At 37.9% G+C, this 26,524-nt stretch overlaps 1 protein-coding gene across 1 annotated transcript in view; it reads right to left on the bottom strand.

Annotated features, from left to right (window-relative positions):
* Positions 1–26,524, bottom strand: part of DNAH6 (dynein axonemal heavy chain 6) — a 240,745-nt gene that overhangs the window by 19,509 nt on the left and 194,712 nt on the right. The window contains exons 63-69 of the mRNA XM_045549959.1: positions 24,493–24,659; positions 17,465–17,655; positions 12,445–12,605; positions 9,423–9,511; positions 7,914–8,060; positions 6,251–6,389; positions 138–257 (exon numbers count right to left, since the gene is read on the bottom strand). Of these exons, the coding sequence (XP_045405915.1) occupies positions 138–257; positions 6,251–6,389; positions 7,914–8,060; positions 9,423–9,511; positions 12,445–12,605; positions 17,465–17,655; positions 24,493–24,659 (1,014 nt within the window). The remainder of the gene's footprint in view (positions 1–137; positions 258–6,250; positions 6,390–7,913; positions 8,061–9,422; positions 9,512–12,444; positions 12,606–17,464; positions 17,656–24,492; positions 24,660–26,524) is intronic.

The following is a 26,524-nucleotide window of genomic DNA, read 5'->3' as shown; positions in this document are numbered from 1 at the left end:
TGGTTAAGCATGGGGACGGGGTGGGTGTGGGACTGCGTTGTGAAGACTGGACACAGACAGCCCCTGGATGGAAAAGTGAGATGCTGTCAGCGGCTTCCCGGGAAAGCTCTTTTCAATAATATTGAAAAGTCATTCACCTGATTCAGAATATTTATAATCATCTTCTAACGTTTCAGGAGAAAAAAATCTTTTCAAGATAGTACGAAGGCATCTTTGATCCCAGGTGTCTGTGACTCTACCACCATATGTAATTTCACCTGAAAAGGAGTTTGCATTTTAAAATGATTACTATTTTTTAAATTGATAAGCATACCCCTATTCTAACAGGTTTATTTATATATACATTTATTTGGTACTTAAAATGAAGAGAGCACATCAGAATTTCCTTCCACTACTCGTTCCCTACCCAAAGAGAGAAAAAATCAATTTTAAAAAAAGCAGAAAAATATCTTGTATATGTACTCTACCCTAGGTAATTTACAGAAACTTAAGCCATTGAGCTCTATTTACATATTTCCTCCTTCTTCTTGTTCTTTTGCTTTGAAGTATTAATTTTGAGTGTGTAGTCTAAAACATACACACTTTCCATGAAACAGTGCTTCTTTTTGGGGCCGATGAATAAAATGAAGCCAAACACTGGTAGCAAAGCATTCAAACCCTATACATTCCTTATAAATTACTGCTATCAAGCTAAGGAGGAAAGATAGATCCAAGATGAAAGAGAGAACTTGCCTCACAGAAATCATGTTATAGAGAATTAAAACTTCCTGGTATCGTATCTCTCGTTCCACAGAGAAGCTACTTTTGGTATGCTCCACAGTCATCCCAAAATTATGGGCGGGAAGGAACTGTACTGGAATGATATCTATTGCCGACACAATTCTTTGGAAAAACTCCAGATCCATTGCTACAATTCACCAGTCAGCACTGTTGTGTTCCCAGAAGGATTTCACCTGTGATACTGACATTGTTTACTTCTGAATCCTCTGTCGATCCATTCTCATGTCCTTCTCTTCCATCATGTCAGAAGGAGATGTTTTTTTCATTGTCTTTCAAGCTGAGATGGTTGGTTGAGAGAAAGTTATTTCAGTCTTTGGAATCTCAACAGTTTATTTCTTCCAAGACGGCAATGTCCTTACCCGCACATCCTGTAGGGATGCCTATTTTCCCCTCTCCTCTTTTAGTACCTCTTGTCAGTCTTGTTGGATCAGCCACTCAGGGAGAGGCCAGGGGGAATAGGTACTCCGGCTGACAGTCCAGTTGGAGAATTCCTGTATTAGCAATGCCACGAGGGAAGGAAGAGATGCTCTGTGTTTTCCTGGGAATATTCTTTAGCCACTCTCTGGCAAGTCTTGGAACACAAAGTTGGGTTAAATCTCTGTGGTGGGTCTGTCTAGTCTGGGCTTAACTTGAAGCTCCTAACTTGGATTCTTGGAATTGGATAGGAATGGAAAGTTCAAATTTCTCCAATTGCAAAAAGGAGAGGAGCTTGCTCTAAAGTTTATTGTTCTAAAAAATGTTTCTAATTAAATATCTGCCTTTTGAAAAGCAGCGCAGAAATGTTTTCCTTACAAATCAACTAACTTTGTGCTTCTCCATCCAGATTTGGTTTTATACTTTTTCTTGGATCAAGCTGAGTAAACAAGGAGCCCTGCCATTTGACTCGGGGTAGATGACTCACAGCTTACTTCCAGGCAGGAGACTTCTGGCTCTAGTCTCCCCAGGAGAGAGGCCGTGTGTGTCTGGGGGTGTCCACCATACATGCCACTGCCTGGCCTGGCCCCAGCATCACCGTTCCTGCGGGTCTCCCTGCAGACCCTGCGGTGGAGGCTTCCCCCACCTCCTCCTTTCCTATCCCCATGGGCTGGCTCAGGGATGGCACCATACACTCTGGATAGTCTCCATCTCCAGCACCACCCCTGGACGTACGCATTGCTGTAACCTACACTATAAAATTTGAAGACCCTCCTCCAACCCCAAATATCTTCCTGTATTTAAAGCCTCCTAAATATGTCTCTGTTTATTCTCTTCTGTCCAGTCTCCCTACTGGTATTGCTACATCCCTGTGTTCAATCCCTCATCATCTTGCTTTTATTACAGCTTTATAAATTATTTCACCTCTTCCCAACCTAAAAGACTACCATTGCTAACCATCATTTATGAGGTAGAGTGAAAATTTATTAGCAAGACACAAGCTGGATATGCCCCCAGCTTACCTTTTTCAGTTTTGTTTAAGACAAACTGCCCTCCATACACACCTCCCCTCATGCTGTGCTCCAGCCCTCCCCCACCCCCAGCAGTGTGTGGGATGTGGCATGACTATACCTTTATTGATTTATAATTGGTATAGAAAAAACTGCACATAATTAATGTATACAAATTGGTGAGTTTAGACTTAGGTATACTCTTGTGTTGCCATCACCACAATCAAGGTAATAAACATATCCATTACCTCCAAAATTTCTTTGTGTCCCCCACTGTTTTTTGGGGTAAGAACCCTTAACATGAACTCTACTTTCTTAAATTTTTAAGTACACAATACCTTATTGTTAACTATAGGCACTATATTGTACAACAGATCTCTGGAACTTACTCATCTTGTGTAACTATAACTTTATGCCCATTGAACAACTCCCCATTTTCTTCCTCCCTCCATACCTCTATACCATCTCTTGTCTCCTTCTAGACTTTTTTTTTTTTTTAGGCTGGTCAAGTGAAGCAGTGGGAGTGGAGAAGGAACAAAAGAATCCGTAACTGGTTGTGATCAATTAGTTGTAAACACCACTGCACTCAGATCAACCCTACTCCTAGACTTTTGACCATTTCAGATGCCTCATATAAGAGGAATCTTGCAGTATTTGTCCTTCTGTGACTAACTTATTTAACTTAGCATATGTTTTAGGTCTATCCATGTTGTCCTGAAAAGGGTAGGATTTCTTTCTTTTCTAAGGATGAAGGAAGAATAATATTCCATTTCATGTATTATATACACTACACTTTCTTCATCCATTCATATGTTGATGAACATTTGATTGTTTCCATATCTTGGCTATTGTGAACAATTTTTTATGCCCATCAGCTTTTTGGTGGGCAGAGATCATGTCACCTTTGATATCCAGCATTTATCATAGTAGTACTAATCAATATTTTTTGGATTAATCCATAGATGAATGCCTAAAAAATCCCATCATTAGCAAGTATACCACCTAAAGCATTGCCTTTGCACTCCTTTTTTTTAAAAAAAAAAAAACAGCTTTAATGAGGTATAATTTATGAACCATAAAATTCACATGAAATTTATATGTGTAATTCATTAATTTTTAGTAAATTTACAGAGTCGTGCAACCATCACCACAATCTAATTTTAGAACATTTCCATTGCTCCCCAAAAGAAACCTTGTGCCCATTTGCCATCACTGTCCATTTCTACTCCCTGTCCCATGCAACCACTGATCTAATTTCTGTCTCTATAAATTTGCCTTTTCTGGAAACTTCATACAAATAGAATCATATATATGGTCTTTTGTGCCTGGCTTCTTTTACTTAGCATAAGGTTTTTGAGGTTTAATTACGCTGTAGCATGTATCAGTACTTTATTTCTTTTTATGGCTGCATAATAGTCCATTTATGGATATATTTTATTTATCCATTAACCAGTTCATGGAAATTTTTGGCAATTATGAATAATGCTGTTATGAACATTTTTGTACAAGTTTTTGTGTGGACATACGTTTAAATTTTTCCTGGGTCGATATCTAAGAGTAAAATTGCTAGGCCGTCCGTACATCAACCCTATTTTAAAATTTTCCAAAGCAGCAAGACAATTTTACATTGCCACCAGCAATGTATGAGGGTTCCAATTTCTCCATATACTTGCCAATATTTGTTCCTGTCTTTTTTATTATAGCCATCCTATATAGTGGGTGTGAAGTGTTATCTCATTATGACTTTAATTTTCATTTTCCTAATAACTAATTGAGTATCTTTTCATGTGGTTATTAGGCATTTGCATGTCTTCTTTGGTGAAATGTCTATTTAAATAGAAAATTTGCTCATTTTTAAATTGTGTTATCTATCTTCTTACTATTGAGTTCTAAGAGGCCTTTGTATACTTTGGATACAAATATTTTCTCTCAGTCTGTGTCTTGCATTTTCACTTTTTTGAAGTATACAAATTTTAAATGTTGATGAAGTCCAATTTATTTTTTCTTTTTCGTTTGTGCTTTTTGTGTCATATCTAAGAAGTCACTGCCTAACCCAAAGTCAAAGATTTACTTCAAAGGTTTCTTCTAAGAGATTTATATAATAGTTTCATCTGTTGCTTTTAGGTCTATCACCCATTTTGAATTCATTTTTATGTATGATGTGAGATAAGGGTCCACATTTATCCTTTTGCAGATGGATATCCAATTGTCCCAGCATCATTTGTTGAAAAGACTATCTTTCCTTCACTGAATTATCTTGGTACCTTTGTTGAAAATCAATTGGCCATAAATATAGGGGTTATTTCTAGATTCTCAATTCTGTTCCATTGATTTATATATCTATTTTTTATGCCAGTACCATAATGTCTTGATTATTATAGTTTTGTAGTAAGTTTTGAAATTGGGAAATGTAACCCTTTGACTTCATTCTTTTTTTAAAGATTGTTTTTGCTATTTGAGGCCCTTCGCGTTTTCATATGAATTTTACGATCAGTTTGTCAATTTCTGCCATATGCCAGCTGAGATTTTGATAGGAATTGCCTTAAATCTATAGATCAGTCTGGGAGTATTGCCATTTTAAAATACTGTGTCTCTCAGTGCATTAGAGTGGCTGTCTCTCCATTTATTCAGATGATCTTACATTTTTTCCTGTAATGCTCTGCAGTTTTCAGAGCAAAATCCTGGCTAAATTTATTCCTAAATACTTCATTCTTTTTGATGTTACTGTGAATAAAATTTTAAAAATATTTTTTGGATTTTTATTGCTAGTGTATAGAAATGCACAACTTCGCTGAACTCATTTACTTCTAGCTTTTTTGGGGGGAGGGAGGAGGACTCCTTAGGATTTTCTACATATAAGATTATGTTGTCTGTGAATAAAGACAAGTTTACTTCTTCCATTCTAGTCTGGATGCTTTTTGTTTCTTTTCCTTGTCTAAGTTCCATGGCTGCAACTTTCAGCACAATGTTGAATAGAAATATTAAAATAGTAAGAGCAGATGCATCCTTGTCTTATTCCTTTATATTCATTTTAAATCCCAATTATTCCACAGCAGTAGAGATTGAGGTAACCTGAAAGGTCAAGGGTTCCAGGAATGGGAGAAGAAAGAGAAAAACGAGGAACAGGAAAATTCAGGGCATGCAGAGAGTGCCAGAGAACAATTCTGTCTACTCACCACTTTGCTAAGCAATCTTGGCCCCACTGGAATGGCTGGGGCGGGACAAAGTAGCCTCCCAGATCCCAGGCCCTCCCGTTGGTTCACCCTAGGGACTGGTCCTCATCTATTTTTACTGTTGTTTTGCTGCTCTCATCTCAAACACGTTTTAAGGTTTCATTTTGCCTTTCAAGGCTCCAGATCACCTGCTACCCCTCTGTTGTGCTCCATTTCTCTTACTTGCCAATGAAAACCATCCATTGCCTTTCTGCCCACTTCCCAGTGCAAATGTCCTCTCTTTCATTACTTGAGTTCACATGGTCCAAACTGGATCTCATTTTGGTGATAAGATCCCTATGTGGCCAGATTAATATTTGCCAAAATTTAATTCCTGAAAGATTTTTCCTTTTTCACAAGTATACCTGAATCAGTAGGTCTCTATACAGTCAATCGATGTCCAGATTCTTTTGAATGGATTCTGGAAGCTAGACTGCCTGGGTTCATATCTTGGCCCTACTACTTGTAAACTGTGCATGTCAGTTTTCTTGTGTATAAAATGGGGATAATAATAGTGCTCACACTATAGGGTTGTTGTGAGGATTAAATTAGCTAATTCATGGGAATTGCTTAAAATAATGCCTGGCATGTAGCAAGAGCTATATAAGTTTTTCCTATTATTGTTATTTGTCCATTTTCTGTGTATAAATATTCTCAAGATGTACTTATTATGCATTCTTATTACTATCTTATCTTTACAAATGGAACATCAGAAGTCATCATCATCATCATTAAATACTGGGGGAGGACAACATCTTCTTATGGGCCAGGTGAGTGTAAACCAGCAGGTTTGTGGCACTCAGCTGGGTGCCCTGGCCACAGGGACATACTGACCAGTAATGTAAATTAGTGCATCCCAGGGAATCTTTCCTTCTTGACAGTAAAGGTTGAGGTTCAGTAAAGCACATTCCCTGTCACTGTCGTTAAATTCGTAGCAGATATTCCAACCAAGGGGGCCAAACTTCTTTCTCTCCTAGAATGGAAAATGAAAATGGTCTGAAATAAAATTTGATAAAATTAATTTTGTGTAAAATATTGAAAACTAAAAGGTTTCCATTGAAGGTGGCATCCCCACACTGCAAAATCAGTTAAAATCATGCAGTTCAACTTGAGCTAAGCTTTTGCCTAACAGAAGAAGCACTCCTTCCTTCCTCCAATCCTGGCTCCCCCTCATATTTTCAAAAGAAAATTTACTATTGCTGGAAATTTGATAGACCTGTCAAAAGGACATTTGTTCTTCAGGATAAAATAAAATATTTCCCCATGAAAACAGAAAAAAAAAAATCCCACCTAGAGTCTTTTGGCATAAAAATGCTGACACTATAATCATCCATTGGGTGGAGAGGGTTACCCCCTACTATTTTAAGGAGTCTGTCCATGGTTTTTCAGTCATGCCATACTTTGCAGATTACATACTGATTTCTCCATCATGACATACATATTTTTAAAAAACTCGTACACAGAATCACAATCCTTGTTTCATGATGCCCCATAGTGAGATCCTCCTACTTTGTTGTCTCCTCATCCCACCTTAATTCTAAGCTGATGCTCAAACAGAAGATTGGTCCCAAGTTCCCTCCTCTTGATCTCAAAATTTCTCTTTAGGAAACTGCCTCCTCATCTCAGCTGCTTTTGTTAGTGGAACAAGGGCCTCATACATGGAGCCCCTGGTCCCAACCTCTCGGACCTCCTCTAGGACATTTTCACCTATTTATCCCATATCTTTTATCGTTAAGCTTTGTTTTTACCTAACTGATTCTTTTTCTGTAGACCACACACAACACATTTGAAAACCCCAGAAGCTAATCCATTCAAGACACCACCTAGAGATGTGTAGTTGGAGAGTCAGAATTCAGGAATGAGGTCACAGGATGGATACCAGACCAAGCAGTGAGGTTTGGACAGAAGAAGGAGACAGTGGTTGAAGGTCATCCTTCAGGGGACTCGGGATTCGGTCATAGGTAGGGGGAGTGGGGGTGGTGAGAAGCAGTTAAGGGTGACGAGCCCACTCAAAGGAGCTGGTGAGAGTGAAGCTATTGCCAAGAAAAACAAGGAGGACTTGACGACTGACAAAATATGTGTATATGTGAAGAGGAAGAATAAAAGTAACGCTGAAGTTCTGATTATAGGTTATCAAGAGAATGAAACCACTGATTTCAGAAGTAGAGTCTGGAGGGGAAGCAGAGTTTGAGCCTGAGGCAGAGCTGAGAAGATCAATTTTGTGCTTGTTGAATTGGACCTACTGCATTCACCCAAGTGATAGAGTTCTGTAGGCAGATCAGAATAGAGGTGGGAGCTGAAGCTGTGAGGTACTGAGGCAATGGTAGTTTAGAGGTCAGAAGTTGAGTGAAAACGACTTGGGTTCAGACACAGAATGGGGCCCTCAGCGTTTCACAATGCCATTTGCAAGCTTTCACTTAATTCTTACTTTTTGTTATTTATTTATTTGTAACGTAATATACTTCTGGTTGTTATTAAAAAGCAGAACTGAGTGTACCTGAATAATTGCATGGAAGAAACAAATGCCAAATATTATTTGTCTCCATTTTTTTCCAAGTATATTTTCTTCAAAAAACGAAGATGTCATTTCAGTAAATGCTCGTCTGATATTTGCACGCAAGCCTTTTGGAGGCTCATTGGTTACCTGGATTTAGATAGAACATACATGGCAGAGAGCATGATTTTATAGGTTTGCATTATTTCTGAATAACACACAGGGACTGCAGCCGTTGAGAGGGTGTAGATAACTGATTCCTATGGGCCATTCCTGGCATGTTCCAGCCTGCTTCGACCTCACTCAGCCATAGCCCAGGGAGAAGAGGGCCTGATAGGGTCCTTAGACCTACAGTGGCTGAAACACCTGCACAAGAACCTCAGACACTTCCATTTAGTGTCTTTTTCAAAAACATGGGCCAGTCGATTTGACTGAGCTAAAGGAAAAAATAAATAAATAAAAAAATACAAAAAATATGTAAAACCCCCCCAAAAACTGTTAAAGTCTGAGTTTTGCGCTGAAAAATCAGTAATCTGCCATTCTGCCTCTGTAAACCTGCTTGCTCCTGCTTACTCAAGATAGTACCCCCAGCACAGAAATTTCTAAGTGACTACAACACCCATGTTCTGCGTAAAATGATTACAGCCCCCATGTTTTGCGTGAAGCTATTACAACACCCATGTTTTGTGTGAACAAGATATGGCCCAGAGCCCAAACTGCCCAGATCCTGTTACACCAAAGATAAGAAAATGATATAATGCTTACTCAAGGCTTTTTGTACACGTGCTTGCTCTTAGTAATTGTCCACCCACAAACTTACAATATAAAAACTTTCTGTTTCAAAGGCTCACTGCTGCTTTCTGTGCCGCCTTTGGGTGGTGCAGAGGGTAGCTGCTGGCTAGCTAATAAAGACTCCTGATTTGGCTCAATTCGGTCTTTAGGTGGTCAATTCTCACGTCTCAGACCATAACAAAAACAAAAATGTGGGCCGGAAAGTTTGCTCAGGCTTTCTCTATTGAATTTTGCATCATTCCAACATATGACATTTTCCCAGACTTTGTCCCACGATGTCCCATGACATGGGCCAAGGAGGGAAAAAGCACTCTGTTTCTCATATGTATAGGCTTCCCACATATTGGAAACTTCCAGCACATTGGAAAATCCAGCAGCCACCCAGCTGTGGGCCTTCCTGTCTCTCAAATGCTAAAACATTCCCTTAACTCTGTGAGGGGTTCCCTTCTCATTACTCTGCACCCTTAACATTTTTTTGTGGAGGGTAAGAAATGGAAGACTTGAATGACCAATAGAATGAGGGCATGCAGGGATGGGCACTGGCTTGGGAAATCATCTCCTTGCTCACTGTTAGGTGAAAGGAGAGGGACTTCTACCTCCCTACCCTGGCCATGTAGATCTCTCTGTGGTTCTGTGCAAGGTCTGAGCTCCTTGAAGCCACTAGGTGAACACTTTTGAGACCAATCATTTTACATTGTTCCAACCATATGCATACATTACCTTGACAGAATTTTGAAGAACCGTAACAGGAAATGTATTACTAGGCATGGAGCTTAAAAAAAGTCGAAAAGTGTCCTTGATAGTACTACCTGTTTAAAACAATGACAAAACAAAACAGAAAAATGTTTAGTTTGTAGTAGCACTTTTCTATAAGAAACACTTATTTTAGGGAAGGAAACAATGCTAAAAGCTCTGTTTAAAAACCTAGTTAATCTATTGCAAGTATTTTTGTAGACTGTTTTAAAATGGGGTGGAAAGAGTCATTCTGGCAATGTCACATCAGGAGGGTTTGGCAGTCTAGAAGCTGACAAGTTTGGGTAAAGAAATTAGGTACATGTTAATTTTTAATATGTGATGAGATATTAAGGGCCTTTTCTTTGAAATGGGGAAATTTTTCAGTTGGAAGAGGACAGTTTTCACCAGTGCATTTATGCTCATGAGCCTTTTTTTTTAAATTATTAAATATAAGGCAAATTGCATGGAAATGGTCAGAAAGTCCTATGGAGAAGAAATGGATTTCTCCCCTCAGCAGAGAAGTTGCAAAGGGAACAGAGAGCAGGGATACAGAAAAACCCCACACATAGCATCAAGTTAAGCCAACAGGCTTGCTTTCTGAGCAGTGGCTAGGAACTTAGGAAAGGATGAGCTCCGCTTTAGGTTCAAAAGACCAAAGTAAAGGTGGAAAAAATCATTGTTCCCATAGCAGGAAGACAGAGGCTTCATCCAAGGACAACTTCCTTGGCATTGGTTTTTAAGTGCATATTATGCTATTTCTCAAACATGCCAGGCTTGCTCCCTCCCTAGGGCCTTGGCACTGGCTGTTCCCTCTGCCTGGAATGCTCTTCCCTCCAATTCCCTCGTTTTCTTCATGTCTATACCATTTAAAATTGCTATCCTCCTTCTTCCCTCTCTCAACTCTCATCCCAGTCTTTCTGATCTTACCTTCCTCCCTTTTTTATTTTTTCCAAAGCACAACCACATTCTGTCATACCATATAAGTTATTTATTATGTGGTTTATCCATCATTTGTTTCCCCACACTAGAATGTAAGCTCTATGAGGGCAAATATCTATGGTTGTTTTGTTCACCAACATACCCTATACCTAGAACAGTGCCTGGTACATAGTAGGTTCTGAAATATGTATTGAATGAATGTCCAAAATTAAAAGTTACGTCCACTAAATTCTAGAGCAACATTAAAGTTGTTTGCATAATAGAAACTACTAGGCATAGAAGTCAAACAGCAACCAAAATCTCAGGGCCAATGATTTCACTAATTAAAAAACCAAAGAAAGAAGGCGGCCAGGTTTGGAGAAACAATTATTTTTTTTCGTACTTTTGCCCTTATAGTCATCAAGCTTCTTAACTTTCATAGACATCATAGAATTTAAGAGCTGGAAGAGAATCTTAGGAATCATCTTAGTCCAGGACTTTTAGTGATGATGCTATGCAGTCATTGTATAGTTGGGGAAACTGAGGTCCAGAGAAAAGATATGACATGCACAGTCAAGAAGTGGTGGGGCAGAACTTAACTAAGGTCTTAGAATTTCAAGTCCAGAGGTTTTCTTCTTTTCTCTCCCCCTTTCTTTTTTCAGCTTACTATATGAGTGTATTTTATTTTATACTGATTCAAGTTAAACATCAGCTCAAGCGGTTGGGTTATAAATGGTTATAGCAAGGGCCAGAAAAGGATTTTTCTATCCACTTTAGTTTAGTGAGCTACAAGCACTTACAACCCTGAAACAACTTCAGCTGGCTTCCTTAGCCTGTCCAGTCTCCCTGAAGAACCGGCAAATGCTCTTATTCTAGTTATAGTGAGGGTGAACGATGTCTCTGATTCTGGAGGCTCATGTAACACCACTGCAACAAATTTCTTTTTCGATGCCTTTCCTGGCATTTTTTCTTAATTATAATCCTAATCATCAGGGACCCCTGGACAGTAGTAAAGACCTTCTTGTTATTTTTGTAATTATTTAAATGCAAATAAGCCATAGGCCCAGCAGGAAGCAGGCCATCCCTTATTTGACTGCAAAGAAGTAGAAAGAGTGAAGATTCTGGATGGTGGGTACAAACGACTCCTTATCCTTGGCAGCAGCCAGCAGAAGGTGGGGTGGGAGAGCAGGAGGAAAGCACCAGGAAATGAGGGGCCTTTAGGGAAAGGCTGCTGAGCCCCAAGCTGTGGCTTGGTGACCAGTGTAGGCTGGTAACTCTGTAAAAAAGCAGCTCTTCACCTTAATAGGTAGCGATTTGTAAGACTGTCTGTGTAGCTCTCACCTTCCCAGAAAGCTTCCTCTAGTCAGGGCACAAAGGAAAGCCCCAGAGAAAGGGCTCTTTGCAGACATCCTTGGCCAGTGGTTCTCTCCAATGGCCTCCTAGCAGAGTGGTCGAGTGGGACTCACACAGTTTGTTACCAATAAAACGGTTCCTAAGGTTTTGACTATTTTTATACTAATATTGAAAAATGAGTAGATTCTAATCCACTTCTCTCTTTGCAAGCCATTATACTTTCTTGTTTGGGAAAGTGGTGAGAGTGACTATGAATAATGCTGGGCACACCCATGGGGTGTGTGTGGCTCTGAGGTACATGTGAAGGCTAATTGTTGTGTGGTTTACAGAGGATAAAAAGTGGTTAAGCACTACAGGAATTGGTGGTAATCTGAACTCTGTTCCTTTACTTGTCTCATTTTAAGGAAGGATTTAATTTCCTTTCTTTGTCCTAAATCTGTCTTTCTATTTCTTTTCACTATGCCTACAGGTAGTATATTTCAAATTCAAATGAGCTCCCATAGAAGGCAATACAGAACAGAAATGATCCAGTGGATCATACCCTCAACTTGGGGTCTGAAGACTGTTGTTTGAATTCTGGTTGTGTAACTTAACTAAAGCTCTCTGGGTCTCAAAGTTCTCTTTAATATAGGGAAACACAATGCTTACAATAAAGAATTACTATAAGGAATGAATTCAGCAAGAAAAGGCTACATAAAAATGGCATTATTATGCAAATGCTATGTGCTCAACATACTTGGATCTGTGAAGGTTTTAATTAGCTCTTCCATTGCCAACATCCAAGAAACAGCAAGATGGCAGTTTTGTAAAAATACCCAGTTTCCTGATTTCATTGCATCCTTGATCATTTTTTCAGCGATAGGCCCTTGTCCTTGCCCCAGTGAAATTGACTGCACCCTGAGTTGAACAGCAACAACAACAACAAAGTACTGTTTTGTGCTATTTTTTAAGCAAAACAAATATTAAGAAATGTAAATATGTTAGACTCTTGCTTAGAATATACATACATTTCTATTCCTTATTCTGATAAATGTTCAAATATTTTTCATATTTTTTATGTTTAAATATATTTTTACTATAACACACAAGGAAAAGTGCAAAAACCAAATAAATACCTCTATGAATGATCACAAATGGACACTTGTGGTTGAGAACTATGCTGATACCCTGGAGACATATCCCCTGCATCCCTCTCCTCCCCTGTCATTTCCCTTGCCTTCTTCCCAAAGATAATCACTATCCTAACTTCTAACTACAGCACTATAGATCAATTTTTAAAAACTTAAAAAAATTGAAGTCTAACATATGTACAGAAAAAGTACATAAATCATTAGTGTATGGCTTAATGAATTCTCCCAAAGTGAATGTGCACACTGTGTACTACCACCTAGGTAAAAAATAGAACATTATCAGTATGCTACCTATCAATAGCCCTCCTTATATCCAAAGGCAACAACAATTTTGAATTCTAATACCATAGATTAATTTTGTTTTGACTTTTATATAAATGGAATCATATAGTATATATTCTTTTCCATTTGATATATTTCAATCAAAGTTATATTTTTCACACTTATTCATGTTACTGTAGTTCATTCATTTTCACTGCTGTATAATATTCCACAGTGTGATTATACCATAGTTTATTCATTCTGCTCTTCTTGAACATTTAGGTTATTTCTTATTCTTGGTTATTATGTACAATACTACAGTATACATTTCTGTACATGTCTTTTAGTATACATGTACACTCCATTTTGTTATGTATATTCCTAGAAATAGAACTGCTATCTGACAGATTATATATATATATTTAACTTTTAAATAATATCAAATTGTTTTCCAGAATGTTTTCATTCTATACTTACACCAGCAGTAGATAAGAGTTCTGTTTCTCTACATCTGGCTAACACCTGGTAGATGTATAGTGATATCTCATTGAGGTTTTAAATTGTTTTCTCTTTTTATTGGCTATTTCCTTTTGTGTCTCTTAGTCCCCTTTTTTCCTATTGGGCCACCTGTCTTCTTCTTACTGATTTCTAAGAGTTCTTTATGTTGGATATAAAACTTTTGTTAGTTATATTTACTACAAATATTTTCTCCCACTCTATCACTTGCTTTAAAAAACCCCCTCTCTTAATACTACTTTTTATGAACAGAAATTCTAAATTTTAGGGCACTTCAGTCCAATTTATCAATATTTTTTAATGATTTTTTTTGCATTTAAGAAATATTTCCATACCCAAGATGATACTCTGTTATATTACTTCCATTTATTGTTTTGCCTTCTATGTTTAGAGCTGCAATCCATCAGGAATTGATTTATATCTATGGTGTGAGATACTGTACAGGTCAAGGTTCAGTTTTTGCACGTGGCTATGCAATTGACTCGGGACTATTTATTGAAAAGATCATTTTTTCTTCATGGCTCTGAGGTACCACTTCTGTTGTAAATATTGTCCCAATATACTTGAGTCTGAATTTTCTGTTCTCTTTCTTGCATTTATTTATTTAGCCTTGTGCCAGTACCACAATGTCTAAATGACTCTAGTTTTATAATAAGTTTATAGTAAGTCTTGATATCTGGTAGAACAAGTCCTCTCACCTTGTTTTTCTTCTTCAATACTGCCTTATTCTTTTTTTAAAAAAAAAGTTGGGCTAAAATTCATAAAATAATAACATTAACCATTTAAACCATTTTAAAGTGTACAATTTAGTGGCTTTCAGTACATTCACAATGTTGTACAACCATCACTACTATCTAGTTTCAGAACATTTTCATCACCCCGAAAAAGAAACCTTAAACTCATTGTATTGCTAGGGTTCTTTAGAAAGACAGTCAGTAGGACACACACACACACACACACACACACACACACACACAGACCAAGAAGTCCCATGATCTGCTTTCTGCAAGCTACAGGACCAGGAAAGCTGGTGGTATAATTCAGTTTGACTCTGGAGGCCTGAGAACCAGGAGTGCTGATGCCCAGGCTGGGCAGAAGATGTCCCAGCTCAAAAAGAGAGAACAAATTTGTCCTTCTGTCTTTCTGTTCCATTTGAGCCATCAATAGATTGGATGGTACCCTCTTGTATTGGTGAGGGTAATCTTTTTTACTCAGTCTACTGATTCAAAAATGCTATCTCTTCTGGAAAAAGCTTCACAAACACACATAGAAATAATGTTTTAACAGATGTCTGGGCATCCCTTAAACTGGTAAAACTGACATATAAAATTAATCATTATATGCATTAAGCACTTTCTCCCCCTTTTCTCCATGCCCTGAGCCTCTTGCAACCACTAAACTGCTTTTTGTCTCTATCGATTAGCCTGTTCTGAATATTTTATATCAATGGAATTACACAGTGTGTGACCTTTTATGTCTGGTTTATTTCACTTAGCATAATGTTTCTAAGGTTCATCTATGCTGTAGCATCATGTATCAGTACCTTACTCCTTTTTATGTTCAAATAATATTTCATTGTATAGATATACCATCTTTTGTTTATTCATTCATCAGTTGATGGATATTTAAGTGGTTCCATTTTTTTGGCTATTATGAATGCTTCTAAGAGCATTTGTGTGCAAGTTTTTGTTTGAACACCTGTTTTCAATTGTCTTGGGTATATGTTTAGGACTGGAATGACTGAGTCATATGGAAATTCCATTTTTAACTTTTTGAGGAACTGCCAAATTGTTCTCTGTAGTGGTCCACCATTTCACATTCCCACCCGCAGTGTATGAGTGTTCCAATTCTTCCACATCCTTGCCAACTCTTGCTATGTTTCATTTAAAAAAATTATAGTCATCCTAGTGGGTGTACAGTGGTACCTCATTGTGGTTTTGATTTGCATTTCCCTAATGACTAACAATGTTGAATATCTTTTCATGTGCTTATTGGCCATTTGTTTACCTACTTTTAGAGAATTGTCTATTCTTTGCCAATTTTTAGATTATTTTCTTTTGTCTTTTTGTTGTTGCATGGTAAGAGTTCATTATATATTGTAGACACTAGAACCTTATCAGATATCTGATTTGTAAATATTTTCTCCTTTTCTGTGGGTTTTATTTTCACCTTCTTGATAGTACCTTTTGAAGCACAAAAGTTTTAAATTTTGGTGATGTCCAGTTTATCTACTTTTTCTTTTGTTGGTTGTGCTTTTGGTGTTGCATCTTAGAAGCTATTGCAAATCCAAAATCATGAAGATTTACTTTATGTTTTCTTCTAAGAGTAGTATACTTTTAGCTGTTACATTTAGGTCTTTGATCCATTTTGAGTTAATTTTTGCATGTGGTGTACGGTAAGGGTTCAACTTCATTCATTTGCATGTGGATATCCAGTTGTTCCAGAACTATTGTTGAAAAGACTACTTTTTCTTCATTGAATGGTCTTGGCACCCATGTTAAAAATAAATTGACCATAGATATGTGGGTTTATTTCTGAACTCTGAATTCTATTCCATTGATCTATATATCTACCTTTTTGCCCACACTTTTTTTTTTTTTTTGAGACAGTCTCACTCTGTCACCCTGGCTGGAGTGCAGTGGCATCATTGTAGCTCACTGCAACCTCAAACTCCTGGGCTCAAGTGATCCTCCTGCCTCAGCCTCTCGAGTAGCTGGGAATACAGGTGTGTGCAATCATGCCTGGCTAATTATTCTATTTTTAGTAGAGATGGGGGTCTCTCTCCTACTCAGGCTGGCCTCAAACTCCTGAACTCAAGCAATTCTCCTGCCTTGCCCTCCCAGAGTGCTAGGAGGTGTGAGCCACTGTGCCAGGCCCATACTACATTGTCTTCATTACTGTAGCTTTGTAGTAAGTTTGAAATCGAGAAGTATGAGTTCTCCAACTCTGTTCTACTTTTTCAAAATTGCTTTGGGGTCCTTTAAGTTTCATTTAAGTTTTAGAATCACCTTGTTCATTTTTGCAAAAAAGGAAGTTAAATTTTGATAGAGACTGGGTCACACAAATTAATATTGAGCAAAAAAAAAAACTAAGTTATAGAAGAACTACATAATATTGGAGAAGTATGACAAAATGTGTAAAATTTTTAACATGCAAACAATTATATGTTGTTTAGGAATTTATATTTTTAAATAAAATGTAAGCAGGAGCCCTTCCGGGCTGGAGGCCACATGGGAAATGAGAGCCCTATTCTCTCCTGCCACCCTGTGGTCTCATGCACTTTCCTATCCACCTGGACATCATTTTGAGGGGAGGGGGGACTGCAGAATGGAGGAGTGAGAAAGACTGAACTTTTATGAAAAAGAAACGAAATCAGCTTACCCTGAAGGAGATATTGAAATCAGAAGAAAATATAATAATCTAAATGGGCAAGCTTAAACTTCCCCTTGTCCTTATTACCCAGCAGAGTGTAGGCTTGTGAGGAAGATGAGATTAATAACAGAACACAAATTGCTCGTTTTTTGCACATTTGAGCATAGGAAGTAAATGTCAGTCCCTTTTTGGTTACATTAAAATCATGTGTTATATACCAAACAAGTTTTAATCACCATTCCACTAGATTATTATCCTTTAACATTTTAAGCAATCTCTTTTGCTCAAATTTACATCTGCTTTTATGATTTCTGACTCCATTTTAACAACATACATAGCTAAATATTAACACTTCTTAATTTATTTAGTAAGAGATATCTGAATGTAAGAATTCATGCTGCACAAGGGAAAAACAAAGGTAAATTTTTGCAAAAGGATGTTCATATGGACTGTTAAAACTGCACAATGTGCCCTTACCGTTCTGAATACCCATTTTCCCGGGCGAACCTCTGAAATGCACCCATGGGATCTGAGCCTGTGCTTAAAATGAATATAAGGGGAGTGTTGCATGACATGTCTTGATACAGAGTAGCCAGGTCCACAGGTGGTGTCTCTATAAACTGTTTTCCAAGATTTTCTATCACAAAGTCTGTAATAGCAAAAACCACCTGAAAGTTGAAAAGAAAAAACATTAAAAAAAACAGTATGTTGGATGAAGATCCTTCATAATTTTATCCTAATTTTCCCCTTCAACTCCTCAGAGGATGGTTCCCTGTACTCTTGAACTTTTCTTTCTTGATTGGGTATATACTTCTTCCTATACACATAATTTGGTGGGTATGTACACCAAGTATCTGCTGACAGTCATGGTTCTCATGACTCACTGAGCAAGATGAAATATTGGGTAAGAGGGATGTCCTTCATCACTCCACGTTTCTACAAGCCTGCTGTCTCCCCTTCCTTGCCTCCTTCTGTCCTGTCCCTTTCACATTCTTGTGGACTTTACTTTCAGCCCCTCCATTGTCTCTATCTGTATTATTGATCTCTTTTTCTCTCCTTGGTCTTCCTATCATCATATTATTAGGCATTACCATATTCTATTCTTAAAGTCAAAACCAAAACGTCCCTTGATTGCAGCTATTCTCCCAGCTACTATTTCATTTCTTTGCTCTCATTCACAAGCCAACTTTTCAGAAAATTGACTCCATATATTGTCTCCCTTTCTTCATCTCTCATTTACTCATCAGTCTCTTCTCACTCTTCTTGGGAACCAGCTTTGGCCCTGATGAGGATGCCCAGGCCCAGCCATTTCCTACATCAATGCATTTCTTTCACTGATCCCACCCTAACCTACCTACTCCATTTCTGTCCTTGTGAGTCTTGTTCCTCCAGAGCCCATATGAAGACTTTGTGTGAGATACAAAAAGGTGTCCCCTCTTCAAGATACTTTAATGTGTCAGAAAGCTGTCATTATAGCCTGTTATAGGCTATAATATCTACACTGTGAATGGCTCTTCCCCAAGGGTTGTGCAGTGTACATCCTGCAAAACTGTAAGTAGCAGCCCCTGCTTTAACCTTAGCCCTCCATTAGATGTTGACATTGTCCTGTTCAAATAAGCCTTGCCATATTTTTTTTTAGGGGAGGTGTCCCAACCTGGTCTAGGGCCATGGACTTGGATCACACCCTTCTGTGGCCAAATTGGGAAAAAATATTCACATGCTTGTCCCTTTAAGTAAATATGTATCATGATACTAATCACAAACGTGACAAGTTCCAGAATAAACAGCCATGCAGCAGGGCCAGGGGGTTTGGGGCTTAGTTCTAGCCATGTCACTATGTGACTAAGTATAATTCACTTAACTTTTCTAGTATCAATTTCTTTATCATTTTTATTTAAAAAGGTTTTGATTATGTAAACTATTTGCTTTTACGATACTAAAATATAACCTTAATCATTGCCTAGTGCTGGTGGCATTGGGGGACAGTAGCTATGGGTGTGATGTTTCTTTTGGGGGTAATGAAAATGTTCTAAATTGATTTGGTGATGATCGCACAACTCTGTGAAGATACTGAAAGCCATTGAAATGAACATCTTAAATGGGTGAATTGTATGATGAGTGAATTATATACCTCAATACATTTTCATGGAATTTTCTTCCATGGAATACCTTAAATAAATAATCAGCACATGGTAGAATTAACAACAAGGACTTAAAATTGCATTCATACAACTGGTGTTCCTAAATTGGGAAAAGCTTTCAACTGTTGTTCTGAGTGAGAAGATTTCATCCTCAGTAATTCTGATTACACTATGGTTTTTCAACAGAGAGAAAACCAGTTGCCAAAGAAACAGTCTCCTTTCTGAGGTGGAGGAAGCCTGGATTGAACCACTAGTCCTGTCGAGGTTAGAGTTCCCAGCGGATTTAGCCTTGGAAACCAATGATGCCGAAAGTCATGACATATGTTCTGATTTCCTAATCTCTCTGAGGCTTTGAAAATGGTTTCTCCTAATAATGACCTTAAAACAGTGGCTCTTAAAGTACAGTTGCAGGATCAGCAGCATTAGCATCACCTGGTAACTTGTTAGTAATGCAGATTCTTAGCCCTTAGCCCAGGCCTAGTAAATCAGAAACTCTGGGGCATGGGCTCCAGGATTCTGTGTTTTAACAAGCCTTCCAGGTGATCCTAATGCACACCAAGATTTGCAAACACTAGTGTAGAGGAGTTTTCTTAGCTTTGTTCTGTGGTAATGAATTATTCTCTATCAGACCATCTTCATTCATCTTGAATTAGATGACAGTTTGTTTTTTCTCTTTCCAGTTCAAATTTCTAATAATTGTTTTCTGAAAGATATTGATAATATTGATGCCAGAGGAGGAATTGTTGGGATAACAGGAAGGAATTGTTGGTATGACAACTTCCTGTTGCAGTGCTAATGAGCCTGCCACCTGGTTTACTAAGAGCTTTTTGAAATGAAATTTCATCTTTAGATTGCAACCCCTATGGAAAGCAATATGGAGATACCTTAAACAGATTCAAGTAGACCTACCATTTGATCCAGCAATTCCATTATTGGGCATATACCCAGAAGAACAAAAGTCATTCTTTAACAAAGACACCTGTACCCAAATGTTTATAGCAGCACAATTCACAATCGCAAAGATGTGGAAACAACCCAAGTGCCCATCAATCCACGAATGGATTAGTAAACTGTGGTATATGTATACCATGGAGTACTACTCAGCTATAAGAAATAACGATGATACGACATCTCTTTGGTTCTCCTGGAGAGAGCTGGAACCCATTATACTAAGTGAAGTATCCAAAGAATGGAAAAACAAGCATCACATGTACTCACCAGAAAACTGGTTTCCCTGATCATCACCTAAATGTACATCAGGGAAGGATACCAATTGGATATCAGACTGGGATGGGGGGGTGGGGGGAGGGGATGGGTGTATGCCTACATGACGAGTGCATTGCGCACCCTCTGGGGAATGGTCATGCTTGAGGGTGCAGACCCGGGGAGGTGGGGGGGAAGGGGATCGAGGTATGAATACATGGCGAGTGCCAGGCGCACTGTCTGGAGAGTGGGAGCGGACGCGCTTGGGACTCTGACTCGGGGGGATGGGCGGGACAGGGACAATGTATATGACCTGAACTTATGTACCCCCATGATGAGCTGAAATAAAAAAAAAAATAAAATAAAATTGCTTTTGCTATAAAAAAAAAAATAAAATAAAATATGCTACTTTTGAAGGAGGTTGAATTTTTGTATAAGAAGCCACTTGTGTTGAAATGTCTTCTTTTTCCCAAAAGAGTAGCTGGCTCCAACATTTAGAAGCATTAACCCAATAGGCTCTGCTTGTGAACAGAGCTGGAACAGTAGGTTTGTCACCTTGAACTCATTCATCACAGAGATCTCGTCTCTGGTCTTGTTTTTGTTCTGAGACTTCCTTAGACACTCCTTTTCTCCAGGCAGGGAATCTAGACCTTCAGGTTTTTTTTAAATTTTTTTTTAATTTCAGCATATTATGGGGTTACAAAAGTTTAGGTTATGTATATTGCCCTTGTCCCCTCTCCCCTCAACCCCGAATCAGAGCTTCAAGCATGTCCATCCCCTAGATGGTGCACATCGCACTCATTATGTATGTATACACCCATCCCCTCCTCCCCTCACATCTGCCCAATACCTAATTAATGTTATTCTTAAATGTGCTCTTAGGTGATGATCGGTAAAACCAATTTGATGGTGAGTACATGTGGTGCTTATTTTTCCATTCTTGGGATACTTAGTAGAATGGGTTCCAGCTCTATCCAGGAAAATACAAGAGGTGCTAGATCACCATTGTTTCTTATAGCTGAGTAGTACTCCATAGTATACATATACCACATTTTATTAATCCAGTCATGTATTGATGGGCACTTGGGTTGTTTCCACATCTTTGCAATTGTGAATTGTGCTGCTATAAACATTCGAGTGCAGATGTCCTTTTTATACAATGTCTTTTGTTCTTTTGGGTAGATGCCCAATAATGGGATTCCTGGATCAAATGGTAGGTCTACTTGTATCTGTTTAAGGTGTCTCCATATTGCTTTCCACAGAGGTTGCACTAGTTTGCAGTCCCACCAGCAGTGTAGGAGTGTTCCTGTCTCTCTGCATCCATGCCAACATTTATTGTTTTGGGACTTTTTGATAAAGGCCATTCTCACTGGAGTTAAGTGATATCTCACTGTGGTTTTGATTTGCATTTCCATGATGATTAGAGATATTGAGCATTTTTTCATATGTTTGTTGGCCATTCTTCTGTCTTCTTTTGAAAAATTTCTATTCATGTCCTTTGCCCACTTTTTGATAGGGTTGTTTGATTTTTTTCTTGCTTGTTTTCCTGAGTTCTAAATAGATTCTAGTTATCAGTCCTTTATTGGATGTGTAGCATGTGAAAATTTTTTCCCATTCTGTAGGTTGTCTGTTTGCTCTTGTGACAGTTTCTTTGGCTGTGCAGAAGCTTTTTAATTTAATCAGGTCCCATTTATTTATTTTTATTGTTGCTGTGATTGCCTTTGGGGTCTTCTTCATAAATTCTTTGCCTAGGCCAATGTCTATAAGAGTTTTTCCCACATTTGCTTCTAGAATTCTAATAGTTTCACATCTTAAGTTTAGTTCTGTTACCAAACTGTGATTTGATTTTTGTGAGAGGTGAAAGGTGTGGGTCCTGTTTCAGTCTTCTACATGTGGCTATCCAGTTTTCCCAGCACTATTTATTGAATAAGGATTCTTTTCCCCAGAGTATGTTTTTGTCTGCTCTGTCAAAGATTAGATGGCTATATAAGGATGGTTTTAAATCTGGATTCTCAGTTCTGTTCCACTGGTCTGTGTCCCTGTTCTTGTGCCAATACTAAGCTGATTTAATAACCACAGCCTTGTAGTATAGTTTGAAGTCTGGTAAATTAATACCTCCCATTTTGTTCTTATTGCCTAAAATTGCTTTTGCTAAACGGGGTCTTCTCTGGTTCCATACAAAGCATAAAATTATTTTTTCTATGTCTGTGAAAAATGATGTTGGTAATTAAATAAGGATTGCATTGAATCTGTAGATCACTTTGGGTAGTATAGACTTTTTAGCAATGTTGATTCTTCCGATCCATGAGCATGGTATGATTTTCCACCTGTTTACGTGCTCTGCAATTTCCTTCCTCAGTGTTTCAGAGTTCTCCCTGTAGAGGTCTTTTACCTCCTTAGTTACATATATTCCTAGGTACTTTATTTTCTTTGTTGATATTGTGAAGGGTATTGATAGACCTTCAGTTTTGAAACTGAATTTGGATTCTTTACTATTGAATCCCAATTTCTTGAGACCTTGTTTAGAGGTTCTAGCAGAGGAGCACAGCTACTTGTATACCCTTGACCAAAGAACAGTCCTCCTCTATTGGGGAAGGTTGTCTACTTCAACCAAGCATGTAGCTTCAGAAGGGATGCACATGGAGTGGTGAGGAAGGGCACACCTGCCTAGCCAGTCAGATCAGTCGAATCAACCCTGGCAATCAATGGGGTGACAGATGTCTCAGCCAGATTGCTCTCACATCCTGAATCCCAATTTCTTTAGCAAGTCATCCTCTGGAATCAATAGCAGGGCAAGGGTTGTTTCTAAATACCTTGGTGAGGGTTCTAATTGGGAGGGGGTGTAGCTGGTATGGCATTGTCATGCTTCAATCTTCTCTTCAAGGTAATCCTGTGCATGGTCTTGGTGGATCCAGGTCCCTGTTTTCTCTGGAATGGGTGTCTGGCTCTTTATTTCTGAAATCTAATCAGGGTTCTAGACTCCTCAGTGTTGATTTGTGAAGTAAGTTTTGTTTGGTAGCATAACCTGTAAGATTTTTGGTTGAATACATTGATAAGAATTTTCAATTAATCCTCTGTGAATTTGGTATGACTGTGTCTACCATTTGTAGCTTTAATCATATTTGGAGAGCTCTCCTAGGACATGTTGCAAGAGAGTTTAGGTGTGCAAGGATGTGATCAGAGGTTAAAACATTTTTTATTATGAAAAATTTCAAGCACATATAAGATGAGAGAATAATGAGCCCAATGTTTCACCCACCTTCACATTTCTTAAGACATTCACTATTTCATTGATATACTCACCCGGCCAGGATGAGGATGAGAAAGGATCCCTTATCCTTTCTCTCTGCCCTTTAAAAGTTGGTGGTCATCAGAGTTTCATCCTTTGCCCACCTGTCCTTGTAGTCTACTCTTTGTCATTCTTCTACAGTCCCAAGAACTCCCATGATTTTACTTCCCAAATCAATGCTGATGATTCCCACCTCTATTTCTAACCCATATTTCTCTTTAGAGTTTCCTACCCACATATTAGTAGCTTCCAGACTGCTATCCACTTTGATGGCTGGCAGGCATGTAGACTCAGTGATATCTTTCTCTCACACATTTCTCCTTTCACATTTGTTTAGTTGGTACAACTATCCCCTTTGGCATGCAAGCTGAAACTGGGATCCATACTGTTTGCTTAATCTCCACACCCCCGCTTCAGCTCTCCAATCTATTAATATTACCTCTGTCTTAATTCAGACTGCCATTATTTCTTATATAGACCATTTCGATAGTCCACAAACAGGTCCTGGTGACTATAGTTTTGTGCCTTCAAACGTTTCCTCTCCAATGTTGCCAAGATCTAAAAGGCCCATTAAGTCCCCACTAAAGCCCTCCAATAGACCCCTGTCCTCTGGCAGAGAGCAGGGTGCTCTAATGGCACACACCAAGGAAAGAATGACCACATGCCTGGCTGGCTCTCCAGTCTTTTCTTTCCTCACTCTCTGTATAAAACATTTTGTATAAAATATTCTAGTAAAAACAGAGTCTCTATGTTTTTAGAGCCATTTCCCAAACTTGGCCATTAATCTCAAATAAATTTATGAATCATAACTGGCTAGTGAAATTTAGTAGAAATATTTATAATACTGTCCTTTAATTAAGAAAATTCCCTACCTTTTCTTCTTTACAACATTTAATAAGAATCAGCTTATGGAAAGAAGTTAATTCTGCACCCCAAGTATCCTGTTTTGTAGCCTCTTTTTCATGTGTCGTGGGTTGCTCTTCCTTCGTTTTAGGATAGCCTTCCCATTCGTATGGGTTAATGTAAGTCTCAAAAGATCCTGGAAACAGAATTATAAAAGATGCTTTAATTAGAGTTGTTTTGACTTTGAAATGAAATAAATAAATGTTTGGTAATTTAAAAAATCTCTATATTTACTATCGGTTTTAACCACAGATATACTGTAAATACATTAATTTCCCTCCTATCCAACCTATTCAAAAAGTAAAGAATTTAAAATGTCATCAGAAAACAAAATTCAACAACACCTTACAAAAAAAAAACCAAAACCAAGTTAACATAACAGAGAGGTTAAAAACAAAAGGATGCATAGAGATATATCAAATAAATGTGAACAAAAAGGAGATTGAAATGATAGGAGTAATATTGGATAAATTAGAATTGAAGGCAAACCATTAAATGGGACAATGTAGGTCAAGTTTATTAATTAAAATGCAAATTCCACAATAAAAACACAATAAAATGAACTTGTATGTGCTAGCAAATAGCATAAAAATACATCAAGTAATCACTGTTATAGGTAGAAGAAAAATCAGGAAAAAACATAATAATGATGGGAAATGACATACAATTATCAGTCTATGACAGATGAAGTAAACTGAAAATTATGGCATATATAATTTGAACAATATAAATAATAGTTGAATAAATTGACATGTATCCTTTACGCTCTAATAAACAATATATCATCCTCTGCCCTCTGGCCATAGAATATTTATAAGAAATGGACTTGCATTTTACATGAGGTTTAGGATCATATAATAGTTAGCTCTTACAATGATTATAACATATAGTAAGAATTAGCATTGAAATGTCTGTAGGTACAGCATGTGTGGTGTGGTATAAACCTCAGAAAGCCAACACAACCAGTGTGTCTTCCAGGGATAGGACAGGCCTCTTGGGCTGAACATTAGGTAAAATCAATGGCTTGCATTTTGGGCTGGAAAACAACTTTGTCCAGCTGGTCTGCTGGGGCTCTCTCCCTGAGGGCCTAACATTAGCGACCAAACAGCTGGTAACACTTAAAAATTTCGTGACACTTCTGACCATGGCCCTGGAGTAGTATTTATCTTTGAAAAACTTCTACTTTTGATATGGAATATACACAATTACACGGTATGAAACCACAGGGCATGCCATACCACAATGCTCTTTAGTTAAAAGTGGTTGCATTACTCTGAGGAATAGGTAGCAGAACCGTTATTCATTGCAAAAGGAACACTTTTCCCCTGAGGTTCTTGTTATTTTATTGTATAATCACTAGGACTCTGGGTAATAGGACAGGATCTAATAATATATATTTCAAATAACTCTCAACTAATAGGTCATGAAGTACTTAGAAATAATAAAAGACAAGAGATTAAGGCAATTAGGAAATGCAGTGCAATTAATTATTAAACATCACCTGAAAAGATTGAATGATCACTTTTAGAACATAAGCCATCCCATCATACACGCACAAACCTTCACAATGCTGCAGAATTTTTGGAATAAACCTAAACATTTAGCAAATGAAAGCAGGAAATTTTTTTACATTGCTGAAATTTTAGTCCCAATTGACAGGGATACTGTGTCTAACTGACATTGTGCTTTTTATCCAAAAATAATGAGTTGTCCCCAGAATTACTTTGCTTTTCAACCTCTGCACCTTCCCTCTTTCTTTGCCTCTGTATATGAGGCTCCACCTGTCCCTTTCTGCTTTGGATCTGTACCTAACTGACCATCTCTGGCTTTCTATGAGCATTTTTCTTTTTGTGTTCTACCTCTACCTATAACTGTCTTATTTAACTGGTGGATAATATGGAAACATAATTTTTATTTGATGCATTTACTGAAAAGCATTTTTTCCTAGTCTTCACTTAGAAATCAAATTAATATTAAGATCTCAGAAATTCTGGTCCATGG

Source organism: Lemur catta, chromosome 4, assembly GCF_020740605.2.
Source record: "Lemur catta isolate mLemCat1 chromosome 4, mLemCat1.pri, whole genome shotgun sequence".
NCBI lineage: Eukaryota > Metazoa > Chordata > Mammalia > Primates > Lemuridae > Lemur > Lemur catta.
The sequence above is the reverse complement of the archived record's forward strand: the minus strand, read 5'-3'. Positions and strand labels throughout refer to the sequence as shown.